Genomic DNA, 14,944 nt, shown 5'->3' on the forward strand with positions numbered 1-14,944 from the left:
TATATTGTATTGTTAGATATGTATTTATTTAGATTACAAATGTGTACTATTTTTTTTCTTCATGCTAACATTGTATTTCAATTTTCACTTCAAATTAATCATACACAAACACACACCCACACACTTCTGTGTAATCTAAGTGTGTTTGCATATACGTATGTATGTATGTTTGCAATATTAGCATGACGTTATCATTTTATGTTCTATTATGTGAAAAGATGCTGGAGCTGGTTGCTATTTCATCGTGGATTTTATTGTATGGTAAACAAACTACTAATATCACCTTAAAATTTTCAAGCCCCATTCAATTGAGACTTGAAAAGGACCCGATTGAATTTAATACAACCCCCTTTTGTGTTTTCTTTGAATTTTTCGTAATAATGGATAATTTTTGATGCTAAATTTAACAATACAAACTTTTCGCTTTTGGCGGTAAATTTAACGGTGCTACAGTAATGTTTTAAGGTGCGTATGTTTAAATTTATCATTGATAATAATCACAAATTGATAATATTGTAATTGCTATAAAAGTCATACGTGTTGAATTAATTCATATTAATTTATCCTAGCTCCATCATGAAGTTGTACGTTGTTTAAGACAAAACGCATGCCTGTATTAGACCTGAAATCCTTATCTCTAAATTTACATTTGTGTATATATTTATGACTTGAATCTATAATTGCATACAAAGCTTATACGTAATTAAAAATGTTTACCAGGCACATTGTGGTGTGTGGACATATAACGTACGAATCAGTGAGTCATTTTTTGAAAGACTTTCTTCATGAAGACAGAGAAGATGTCGACGTCGAAGTTGTATTTTTACACAGGTATAATCTTTGATTTATTAATACACATATATTTCATAACATTTTCACAATGTACCCAATTTTCTACGTCATTACGATATTAAGAATAAATATCTATTATACATATGTATATAAATTTCTGGAATTTTTTTATCAATATCAATTGTTTCGACCTTAATTTCTTGCAAATGGTGTAAAGAAAAATCTTCTAAAACAATTGCATTTTACAAGGCTTTTTACTATTTTGTGTTAAGGTCCTGTACGTCATTCTAAAAATAGAGAATATGTATACTACTTTTACCCCAATACTTGTACTTTTGACATTTTTCCACTATAATTAGCCTATTTTTACAAGCTATTTATTAAATTTAAACTTGTCATTATTAAATATATGTATGTAGTTATATATTTTGGTTAGTTATATGCATACTTGTTGATAAAATATCTATGACATTTCCAGAAAAGGATGAAATATTTTGCTGAAGAAAGAGCTCTATGAAGTAGCTGTTCAATTTTGCAAACAAATTTACTTTTACCCACATATTTTTAATTTCAATAATAACCCAATATCAAAATATTAACTTAAGCAAATCTTAAAATACTACTAACCCCCTTCTTCCGTGAATTATTGATGTATTTCTAGTCTAAGTATTTTATGTGGTTCATCCTCTTGATGAGTAGGTGCAATGAATATGTTGAGCTTTCAGCTATGATTATTTTATCAGCGAAAAGCGAAATTTTATGCCTATGTAGAATGTGCAAGGTTCAATTCGGGACATGAAATTTCAGGAAAGAGCCGGACTTAGAGCTGGAGGGCTTACTGAAGCGTCACTACACCACTGTGGAGTTTTTTCAGGGTACGATGATGAACGCTGTCGACCTTGAACGTGTCAAGGTTAGGCGTTGAACAAAACAATGGCAAAATGATACTAGCACGGCAGTCATTTTAAACACAATATTTTATAAAACCTTGTATTTTTTCTAATTTTTTAATTTTTTTTTACATAAACATAATCTATGTGTAAATCATTATGTTATAATTCACTTCTGTAGGATTGAAAATCTATTTTTTTCATATACATTTTTTTTAAGTTTCAATTACAAACATTATCATACTTTTTGATTGAGCAAATATTGGCTTTGTACATTTGAATTTGTATTTTATTATGGGAAATGCAATATTTCTAAAATTTAATGCATTCTTTTAGTGTCTCTCAACCGATGACAAATGAGCCTCGAACCACAAATTATTTAGGAAACATCAAAATATCTGATTTCAACTCATAAATCATAAATATTATAATTCGAGAAAATCACGTTTTAATAATAACTAATATAGCTAATATAATAAAATTTTAAATAAAAAATATGTAATTTGAAATAAAAAAGGTTTGATTTGAAATGAAAAAGGGTCAAATTTAAATATAAAAGGGTCAATTTGGAATGAAAACCATATAATAAGGTATATAAATCCAGCAATTTAAATAATTTAAAAGCCATAAACAATGAAATTGAACAAGACTCAAATATATTGTATGTATATTATTATTCCAATTTTCTGTTACCCCTCTGTTAACTTTTTTGAATTTAACCATTGCCCCATTGAGATTGAGAACCACTAAATTGAACATGTGTAAGTTACATGTGTGTATGTATATAAAGCTATTGAATATAATATGTAAGGATACGTTTATAGTGAACATAGATATATATGTAGAGCGAAATTGCAATGTTATTACGATACAAGAATTTGTAAATTATTTCAGTATTACATATATATGTACATATTATGACGACGTATTTGTTGATTGATATCGCATCAACTTTGCAAATTCACTTTGTGCTCATCGTAAACGTATCCTTATGTTAAACAATTTGAAACGATACTTTAGGCCGCTTACTTTAATTTCACTTAATGAGTTAGAGAATTTTTACAATATTGCATTTCTCAAATATTTCTCAGTATTTACATTTTTTAAATAGAAATCGCAAATGTCTTGTTTGCATGGTAACTTTGATATCACATAACTGTTTTGCCGAACTGCCATTGCATATCAAGGGAGGTATTTTCACCGAGACGAACGCCGCTGTAGTCTGTAGACGAAGATAGGGATCGTTTGTAAAAATTGACAGAAGGCTTTGCAAAGAGTATATTTATTCATACAACAGGTCATAGAACTCGCATAATTTTTATGATTGTTTTATTTTTGTTATTTTTGAGTTTATAACCTGTCAAACAGTATCAATTTCTATACATATAGCCTTCAAAGCTGTTAGTTGACCGCTTTGTAGTGAATGTTAATGGTAATGTGATGGCAGGAAGCCGCCAGATTTGGAGCTGGAAGGACTATTCAAGAGGCACTTCACCACAGTGGAATTCTTCCAGGGCACCATCATGAATCCCATCGACCTCCAGAGGGTGAAGGTCAGTTACGAAAGAGCAGCTGCCGTGATTTAGTTGTTGTGTGTAATTGAAAAGAATGATTATATACTAAACTATATATATCATTCGTATGGATGTGGTTGATTGTATTTATCGTGCAATGTTTATCAAATGCCTTTTGTTACTCCCGAGACGTCTGATGATCCTTAGTGCTACCTGCATTGTAATCAACGGATATATTTAAAATAACAATTTCGATCGCCAATCACAAAAGTGGCGACGAATTATCGCAATTAACAAATCATCATCATCATACATACATACTTACATACGGAATGGAATCAATGATATTGTATTTTACCAAATTTAACCCTTGATATATTTTCGGACTTACTAACTACTAACAATCATCATACAAAGCATGTTCCCAATATTATTCGTATTTTCTACTATTTACTATGAATGATACACAGGAACTCATTAAGCTCGGTCAACGCTCTATAGAAAAGTGTATTCATAAAATACAATGTTCCTTTTTTGAATAAATCGATTAATTTTCAGTTCAAAACAGATATGTAGTAAATATTAGGAAATTTTACTTACCATACGTTCGACCTAAAACTATTGCTACTGTTTTTTACATGTTATTTATCCTCCATGTTCACATATTATATATTGTGATCAGTTTTATGCCTGTAAATGTATTGCTAGCTAATTTGTAAGTGTCTTTTATTTGTTTACGAAATATTATTATTTATTCGCTCTTGAAATATGTATATCTTCAGTCAATTTACCAAGACAGTACAATAAGGCATATATCGTAGATGATTTAAAAAATATATATAAAATCCATTTCATTCAGCTAATTACACTTTTAAAACTTATTTATGAAAATGTACGGGAATCAAATTGCTACTATTTGACGAAATTTCGAATTACTTAAGACGCTTAAGGGGGTACATTATTTTTCAGAGATAATGTAGAACTTTCGGACTAATAAATTTAGTTAAATAAATAAAACTTGCAGCGAAAAATACCTTAGAATATGCTTATTATATATATGTACATCATTTTATAATTACATATTACTATTTTTCACTTATTAAATGGTAAGAAAATCGATTGAAGTGTAATATCAGGTTCGAGGTGAAAATGCTTCATGCTTGAAATAAATATTATTGACTGATCGTTATAGAATTGTGGGATGGTTGTATGAGTTGTGTAGAAAATGCATATGTGAATATTTTTATTGTTATTTTTTTTTTATTATTAATTTTTACTATATGAAAAATTAAAAGAATCAAAAAATAAGGTGGGTGGCAATTTCATTTGTATTATTTTATTGCACGAAAAGTAATGAAAGTAAATAGTTGATTTGTTTCACAATATTTTACACATATTACATAGTCAACACACCTTTGATTTAAGATTTTTTTACATTATATATGTAGATCACATTTCGTTTTTTTTTTCTTAGATTAGTATGACAAAAAAATTATAATTATTCTGATTGACGCTTTTATCAACTTTCTTCTCTCTATGCTTTCTCGATTTTAAATAGCTGCAAATAAAAATGTATACTTGTACAAATCGTAGATTGATAACTAACATGTAGCTTATTTTCTAGTCAATAATGGCATTTAATTTTAAGTTTTCTATTGAGAATATTTCTTACCCAAAATCATATAGATTTATTTGTAGCTATTTGATAAAAAGAAATGATTCATTTCATACAAAAACTGTTTGTTTAGGAATGATAAATTTTTGTTAGTGTGAAAAAATATAGCTTTTAACTTGCTTATATGTCATTTTTTTAATAATTAACTGTTTATATAATATATTTTTCAGTCATTAATTATAATTATTCATCATTTTATCCGTAATTAAAAATTACTTATTTTTTCATAATCGAGTAATATTTACATATATTACGAGGATTTGTTAGTATATTGTAATATTGAACAGTAATGGTAATGATATTTATTATTATAAAATTAATACACTGCAAAAAAGTAATTTTTAATTTTCTTATAGTTTATAGACAAAGATATTCATTCTAAGCAATTAAATAATCTTAATAATTTTGGCAACTATTGCGCCCTATTGCTTGAGAAATTCAACATACATTAAATTCTTTGATTTTTAAATATTTTCAAAAAGTAATATATTTGATAATTTTTATTCAAACCCATAATTTAAATATTAATTTACATTTTATGACTCTTCAGGTACATGAAGCGGATGCGTGCCTCGTGCTAGCTAATAAGTACTGTCAAGATCCTGACGCAGAAGACGCTGCAAACATTATGAGGGTCATATCAATTAAAAACTATTCAGATGATATTAGGGTTATAATTCAATTAATGCAATACCACAACAAAGTATGTCGATTTTCTTTAAAATATTACCATTCAATTACAACACTGTTAATCATTCGTTTATTATTTTGTTTTCAGGCGTATTTGTTAAATATTCCATCTTGGGACTGGAAGCAGGGAGATGATGTTATATGTTTAGCAGAACTCAAATTAGGATTTATAGCTCAAAGTTGCCTCGCACCTGGATTTTCCACGATGATGGCCAATCTTTTCGCTATGCGAAGTTTTAAAACAGTAAGCATTCACAGAAATTAGTGCTAAAATTGCATTATAATCTTTCAAACGTACCAACCTTTGCAATATTTGATAATGAATTTAGTTTTATGTATAATACCGACACATTTTGATATGCTTCCAATACATATGTACATGTTATACATAAAATTACCAAAGAATATGTATACATAGCTTTATTTTCTGCTATCCAAAAAGCTCGAACAAATATTTATTTGTCATTAATGCGCTTTATTTATAATGTTGAAAATAGGAGCAGCCTAATAAACGTTTAATGAGAGCACTTCGACGACTGTGCTTCATCGATGTATGTAATGTTTAATTTATCTGCCATTCTGGTGGTGGGAATGTAAATTTAAGATTTCCATAAACTAATTTCTTTTCTTGGGCAAATTGGGCTTGGAAATACATATTCAATAACTGTATACATGCTATTAACTGTGGATTTTCGCACTAACACATGTTTTATACTAATTGTTTAATACTTGTGTATTTAAATGCTTTTAGTTTTATCAAAATATAATACAATATGTAAATAACATTCTACTAACGTGGAATTCAGATGAATTGTTTAGCTCTTGAGTGTGTTTTTATTATATTTTAAAACCACATACGTATATATATTAATATAAATACATACGAAGAAAATAAAAAGTTCATCTGAAATTTAACAAACACAAAAATCGTTTACAAATACTTATTCATAAACATTTAGTATGTCGAAATTCATTCATATGATAAAATTCTTAAACACATACACATAAATATTAAAAAATAGCCTGATTTTTGTAATATTTAATGATGACAAATTTCACATGTCCTCCGTAAATGTATTTCTTAAAACAGTGTCTGAATAGGTTTATTATATTGGTATGGTTTTACAGTCCCCAGATATGCAAGTGTGGACAAACGACTATTTGAGAGGCACTGGAATGGAAATGTACACGGAGACGCTTAGCCCTACTTTTATAGGCATGCCATTTGCAAAGGCAACGGAGTAAGTCGGATAATGAATCAAAATATGCCCTTTCTAAATATGAAACAAGAAGAACACAAATGGCAGCATTAAAGTCCTTATCCACAGTTAAAAATTATTATTGAATATACAATGAATGACATCCTTATAGTCAAAATTAATGTATTTAGAAAGGGTTTTTAGTTGCCATTGTGTTGAATTATTCTTGTGAAAAGGGCTGTTACAAGTTTTCGCTTTTTCAATATACCGACTTCTGATGAAACTCTATATGTATGTCCTGCTTCAATTTATTGTATTTTGCTTATACGAAAATGCTTGTATTATTTAAAAAAAAATAGATGTTCTACTCTATAAACATATAAATCTATATATCTTGCGTCAACAACTTCTCCTTAAATTGTGTACTGTCTTCTGTGTCAAAATCAGTGTTTATTTCCTTATGAGGTGCATCAAGCATGGGTGTGAATTATTATTGATATAATTCCAATCACACATACACAAACATCATACACTCACAAACTACAATATTTATAACTAATTTGTGTTTACTATTATAATAAAAAAAATAACTCGTGTTTCTCTTATAGTATAATATATAACATTGAAGGTTTTTAAGAAAATGATCATTTGTGCCTGTTAAATGCAAATCCTCGAATCTGTTAATTTTTTTATTACAGTCTCCAGATACGCAAGCGTGGCAGAACGATTATCTTCAAGGGACAGGTTGCGAGATGTATACAGAGACCCTTTCTCCTTCTTTCACCGGAATGACTTTTCCGCAGGCTAGCGAGTAAGATGCCCCCGCTCTCAATCCCTAATTCCATAGTGTTTTCATTTTATTGTTTTCGTACTAAAACAAATACACATAAATGCAAGATTTGTTTTGTGAAACATATAGAAATGTGTAGCACGTCGTTTGAAAGCTGCTATTGTGATCTTAGACGCATGCACAAAATATTATGTTCAATCATCCCACATACCGATGTTGATGATTTACATCTGCACATTATGTTTTATGGTTTTCCAATTTTTAGCCGTTTCAGACTGGTCGAATGATCTGTGTATAGAATCATACATATATCAAAATATAGAAACACACGTGTTATTTTATAGTAATAAAACAATACACATGTTTTGATTAAAAAACAATACACATTCTGTCAAGTTTTGTCTTGACTCTTTTAATTCCGAATCTGTTATGTATTTGTTATTGTCTATTTTCTTTAATGTTTTTAATTAGACACACATTCGTACATATCAAATTAGACAATTTTCTATGTTTGATGCACTTTACTATTATTTTTGGCATGCAAGTCTATTATTTTGTAGGTTGTGGCTATTTGCAGGTACTGTAAAACACATTTTGATGTCGTTAAATAGACAAGTCATTTGATTATTTCTTATGCATTGTACCTGATTTCAAAGATATAGTACCTGCAAATAGCCAATAATTCGCAGATGCAGTACCTGTAAATAGCGAATAATTCGCAAATAAAGTACCTGCAAATAGCCACAACCTATTTTGTATGCACTTTATTTCATTTAATTTAATGTTGTAATGTCTTCGTATGAACTCATTGTAAAAAAATATTCAAATTTACTTTTACAAAGAGTTATGTCGCTTTTTATTGATTTGCTTATCCAATACATTAAACTGTATTATTATAATTGAACGACCTTTATTAATTCATTTTATTTTCAGTAAACTTACTCAATCCTATATAAAATTATTAAAATTATCGATGTTTGCTATATATATATATATATATATATATATATATATATATATATATATATATATATATATATATATATATATAATATTTACAGTTGTAGTTTGTTTAAATATAATAAATACGATATACATACATACGAATATTCACTCTAAGAATTACCATAAACTTGATTTTTAACAGATTATGTTTTACAAAACTGAAACTTCTTCTACTCGCCATCGAAATCAAAGGCGGCGAGGAGGGTAACGATAGCAAAATTTCCATAAATCCTAGAGGTGCTAAAATTCAAGCCAATACGCAAGGTTTCTTTATTGCTCAATCTGCAGACGAAGTCAAGCGGTGAGAAATTCTCATTTTAGAAATAATCATTTATTTTAGTCTTACATATGTACATATTTTTGCAATGCTGTTTTATATTTCAGAGCTTGGTTCTACTGTAAGGCATGTCACGAAGATATAAAGGATGAAACGTTGATAAAGAAATGCAAATGTAAAAACTGTGAGTATGATTCTATATTGCTCTGACGAGTGTTGTGTGATCATCATATATACACCCCTTCTAAATATATTTAATTGAAAAACTAATCAAATTTTACGACGAGACATCTTTCAATAGTCTGATGCATTTCATTTGTATTTTATAAGCGATTTAATGTTCATTCCATCAGGTACTTGAACGACTTACTCATTATCTATTTATATTATAACTTCAACATTTTTTAATTTGTTTATTATAATAGATCTTCATTTTATTAGTATTAGTGTATATTATGTTTTTCAAAGCATATATAAGTTTCTTTGATAATAAAAAAAAAAAGCAGAAATGATAATTTAGTTTGGCAATATCATAATACTTGTCTGTTGCGGATCGTTTTAGTGGCCGCCCAACAAAGGAAAATCGGGGGTGAACTAGGTAACTGAACATAAGACAATACTCAAATGCCTTTGTATTATCAATATAGATATTTGTAGTCCTGTACTGTGCAATATCTTATTCATCACTAACTTTTTCATCACTCGCCTGAGCCTCTGTGCCATCTTTTTTCATTCTTCTTACTCCTTTTTTCTCTTTTTGGCTCACGAATGCAAATTTGCCATTTTTAAATTTTTCTTAATTAAAAAAAAAATCTTCAACACCTTATTTGTATCGCGTTTTAGTCATGAGAGATGACTTGATCTTGACAAAGGTGAAAGCTGTTCATATCTCAAGTTGAATATATCTATATCCATAGCATGACTAAAATAGATAATGCTGGTATGGGATTGTATTTGAGATTGTCGCGGAATGACTAAAAAATTTGATATCTCACTAAGGCCCCCTATTGCACAATATATATTTATATATACATATATATATATTATTTTCAAGAATGCATGGATTTATTTCATTTTTCTTTTAGAATGTGTTGGATCTTATTTTTCATTTTTATTTTGTTCAAATCAATATATATATATACAACATATATTCACTTTTGTAAAATAAAACATTTCGAAAGCAAAATCCACATTCGGTGTACTTAGGGAGACAGAGTCGGAGTGTATTAATATAAAAGTTTCATAATATGTAAATTTATATTTACTGTATTATATTTAGATCACCCATAAATCATTTTTTTTTACAGAATAATTAATTTAAGTTGTATTTACACATTGTCACATGTATTAAGGATATAAAACAACATCTACATTTATATGATCAATAATGTTTTAGCAATAATAAGTGCTCCTTTTACCTGTACCTATATTATTATATTATATATATTATTTCCTTTACGGCCTCTCATATACACTTTGACATTAGCGCTAATTGCCCTGGGCACTTAACTTCGATATATCAAATCGCCCATACCGTAATTTATTATTATTATATATATATATTATATGTTTCGCTTAAGAATGGATTTCCAAAGGCCCACAAGACAGTCTTTTGTTTATAACATTCAAATGACAAAGGCATGAATTTATTTAAAACCAAAATTTTGTAGAGTAGGTTTTCAAGTATCTCAAAAATTGTAAATAATATAAAGCTTTGTTATTAAAAAATCAGACGGATACGAATTATCCTCTTGTGTTTTTTTGTTGGTATTCTGGCTTTTTGCAGATGTGGGAATGATCATGATGCAGACTGGAATGGTGAAACAGGGTCTGAACACCTACCGAGGTTGTATGGAGGGTACGACATAAAAAAACACCCTATATATGAGCAAATGTTTCTTTATATACATATATATATATACTATATACCAGTAACCTTCCACACATGCTATCACATTTTTGTGTGTAATTAAAATCATTAACAATTTGTTCACCGCCAGTTATTATTATATTTTATTCATAACGCTAGACCAGTACTATAAACGCGTCGTCTCATAGAAATTGTATATTGATATACTTATTACTTTTTTAAAGTTGAATTATTAAAACTATGAAACAGTCTATTATTATATTATTATAACCATGACATTGTGAATCTACAAAAATATAATAAATCAACCTTATTATATTTTAAATAGAATATAATCTGATGGTATTGTTTTGTCACTTCTTACAGATGTAAATGTTTCATGGTTTTAATTTTAGATAAACGCCTATAACTGTTGTAAATGTTGGCTGCAAGTATTACTAAGCAAAATAAATTAAAATATCTATCGCCTCTTAATTGCCGATATATTTTTATTTGCAAAATTTTACGCTATTAAGTATTTAAATTTATTGGCTTTCGTTTCAATATCAATATGAAATTATTTTTCCTTGAAATATAACAAAAAAGCTTAAAAACTAAAAATTAAAAAAAAAAAACAACAATATTTCATATATCATGCTGTATTATTTTTTTCTAATTAACAATAAATTTTTCTGATATCAATAAACAAATTTTCTTAAAATATACATACATAGTTGATCAGCGAAATAAATCATTTACATGTTTTTTACAGTAAATTGAGACGTGATATTTTTTTCATTATTCTTATCAGAGTATAACAGTCATTAGAGCAAAACAACCGACTATTTTTCACATCAATTGTATCATTATCAATCAAATCTGCTCTTATTATACTAGCAAATCAATACTCGCATTTTTCGATCAAAAAACTTGCCCAGAAACAGAAACTAAACCTATGCAAATATTTACATACATATATCTTAACGCTTATTAACTTGTGTGGCGAGCATTAAAACCCGTTTTATATGTTATTTGTTTTTATTTTATTTACTTGAAAGGCTTAATCCACAACGCCCAGGGCTATTCAGTGCTACATATCATTGAACAAAAGTATATATTACAAAAAATAAACTCTCAGTGACACACCCAGGTCATGTATATGTTATCATTGAAAGTGTAATCTAATAATATTTGAAACTTGTCACAATAAGCTATGACCTAATGTGCAAGTTTTTCTTTGATTCCTTTACTCCTTGCATGGTAACTTACATGGTGGAGTGCTCCATGCTTTTTATATCAGCTAACGTATCTGTTTATTGGTTCAGTGGCAACATTCAGGAAGGGTGTGCGGGCAGTGCAGATGGTTGGCAGGGCAAGTACGTATCACTATCACCTAGCATATTTCACTTTGTAAAGTAAAACAAATACAAATCTTCAGGAAATCCCTTTAACAATGATAGTCAATAATGTCTATCATCATATTTTTTAGAAATCAGTGTATTGTTCTGGAGTGTTCCGATAATCACGGAATTAAAAAAAAAAAAAAAGATAAACACTAAGCAAAAGCAAACGCTTATCATTAACATGTTTAAGTGCGTTTAATATTATATCATCATTGCTAAATAGATAAATTGATGTTTAGATGGAGTAACCCCCTGATAGTTTTCCAAAATTTATGTTGTAAATTTTGTTTCGATGGTTCAACTATACATAAATTAGTAAAGTGAAAATTTTGATTTCATTTTTTAAACATATATATACATACAGGTGGGGCCGAAACTATTAGACGAAAAGATCTTGAAAATGAACACTTTAATTGAATAGAAGCCAAATAAAAACAAACTACATACATATATAGTAAAGCATCATGTCAGTCATTTTTTAAAGATAATGTCACTCAGATAAACTTATCACGTTCCTTAGCATCTCTAAAACTTGTTAAATCTTTGTTTGGATATGATCTATTTATTTCTGGTTGATTTGAGGACAAAGGACATGTACTTTTTCCTTTAAATAACCCCAAATGAAGAAATTGTACACTTGTAAATCAGAAAATCATTTCTAGGATAATTTGCATGAAATTATATACAATGTATCAAATCAATCCAGAATTTGTTAATTTTTATTTTAAAATTTCAAAACGTTCAGAAATTATTCAACGAATTTTAGAGATTATGTTAAGAAAATTGCTGAACAATTTGCAACAACTTGCTGAGCTTTTTTTATTTTCACAAAATGACCTGCGTAATACTATACTGTCTAATTAACTTTTCAATTTAAGTGTTCGTTTCCAAAATACTTTAATTAGTCTAATTTTTTCCACCCCACCTGTATTTACCTAATTCTTTTTCTTTTTCTTTGGGATGTCGAGGTGTATAAATGTCTATATATATATTTATTCAATATATGAGAGTTTAGAAACTCATCGCCAGTAATGCACAATCGGCACGTAGACACAGAGTGTGTATATGTGCGTTTATAAAATAACTAGTGACGATCACTTCATTTGGATTATCAATCGCCAGGAAGATTGCTTGAATTTGTTTACATCCAAACAAGCCATAAAATAGTTGAATCGACTGAACTCTTAGCCGTCGGATCATTTATTATGTGGCCTTATGGTGTAAGTCACTGGTTATTAAATTGTTAATCCAGATCGATAGAATCTGGCGATGAGAATGGCTCGTCAGAATGTTGCATTAGGACTTATCGTTAATTTATGTTATTGTCAGTAGGAATTGTGTTGTTGTGTGATATGTGTGAGTGATCTATCTGTTTTGACTGATTATTGTTATATCACATAATTAAATTTCAATGAAAGTATTCATTTTATTTGCAAAATACTTGTCGTTTTTTTATATACATATATATATATATATTATTTGTGCATACATATTCACAGTCACCGTTATATATCGGGCAACATATGTTGTATGTTTTTACTGAGCTTTTAAAAGAAAACAAAAAAAAAACTCTTCAAAACGTTTTTTTGTAATACTTTATATATTTGATTTCACTCTCTTCACTTTGTCTTGTAATTTCTATTTTCTTGTTTTACAAAAGTGTTGTCTGTTTTCTATTTTCCTCCTTTCTTCTGAACACATTCGTGTTTCAACGTACAGGCGACGAGGAGTACATTTTATCAAGTAAGAACAAGTATTATGTGGTGTTGAAAGTAAATAATAAATGTAATACACTCATACCCACTGTCCTCTGCTAAGCGGCTCATGTCCATACTTCACTGGGTTGGGATGCCTCAACCGACACAACACTGAATAATATTTTGATTTGGAATATGACAACCCAATGGATTTAATCTTTCTGATCAATTTCTAGCACATGCAAATATCAATTTTTATGCACTAATCTAATAAACTATAATGAAAGAACAACACCAATTTTGATCACCTTTTTGCACCATAAGTAAAATTCCAAAAAATACAGACATAAAGTAACGTTACCATTCTCCGTTCGAGACCCAATCCTTCAAAATGCAAATTGACTACTTTATTTTTTAATGTCATTATTAAAAATAATTTTAATAATCAAAACTCTAGTTCCTGTGTCTCATTCCTAAAGTAGCTACATTGCAATAAGTAATGAGTAATAAGTTTAATCAGCATTTGAAGTTGTAAAAATCCATGTTACAAATTCAAATGTCGATTGCTTCCACTTCCTACTAATTACACTGTTCGACACGAAAAATGGTTCAGAGACGAGATATGACTTTTCTTATAGATCTATGCCCAGTGAACACGAATCTGGTAATAAAAAGTAAAGTGAAAAACACAAATCCGTGCTCTACTAATACGAATTTTTTACTCGCAATTTTACCGATTTAAAATTCAACACACAGCCAATTAACCCTTTTAAACGAAAACAAAAAATAGTGTGGCCAGAACACTATCCTAATAAACATTTTTCAATAGAAAATACTCAATATAATATAGTATTAACAGTGGGAAAAAATCCCAAGTGAAAATACGTAATTTTGACTTTTGATTTGAACTGGACGACTACTTAGAGAGATTTGAAAGCTGAAAAGTACTACAAATTAAAGATAAAATAGTCGACTATAGATTTCAATATTTATTTTGAACAGGAAATTAACAGATTTCGAGAAATCGACCGAACAACACCAAGATATAGAAAAATCGCGCGATTTAAAAAACACATATGTATATCTCTGAATCTCGAGCCAATCAACACTTTTTACTACAAGATTCGTGTTCACTGGGCATAGATCTATAAGAAAAGTTATAT

At 28.7% G+C, this 14,944-nt stretch overlaps 1 protein-coding gene across 1 annotated transcript in view; it reads left to right on the forward strand.

Annotated features, from left to right (window-relative positions):
* Positions 1–14,944, forward strand: part of slo (calcium-activated potassium channel slo) — a 158,048-nt gene that overhangs the window by 128,927 nt on the left and 14,177 nt on the right. Inside the window, exons 8-14 of the mRNA XM_077433937.1 lie at positions 721–831; positions 3,130–3,235; positions 5,422–5,574; positions 5,650–5,805; positions 6,690–6,802; positions 8,698–8,856; positions 8,940–9,016. Coding sequence (XP_077290063.1) covers positions 721–831; positions 3,130–3,235; positions 5,422–5,574; positions 5,650–5,805; positions 6,690–6,802; positions 8,698–8,856; positions 8,940–9,016 — 875 coding nt within the window. The remainder of the gene's footprint in view (positions 1–720; positions 832–3,129; positions 3,236–5,421; positions 5,575–5,649; positions 5,806–6,689; positions 6,803–8,697; positions 8,857–8,939; positions 9,017–14,944) is intronic.

This window comes from Arctopsyche grandis, chromosome 6 (assembly GCF_051622035.1).
Source record: "Arctopsyche grandis isolate Sample6627 chromosome 6, ASM5162203v2, whole genome shotgun sequence".
NCBI classification, from domain to species: Eukaryota; Metazoa; Arthropoda; class Insecta; order Trichoptera; family Hydropsychidae; genus Arctopsyche; species Arctopsyche grandis.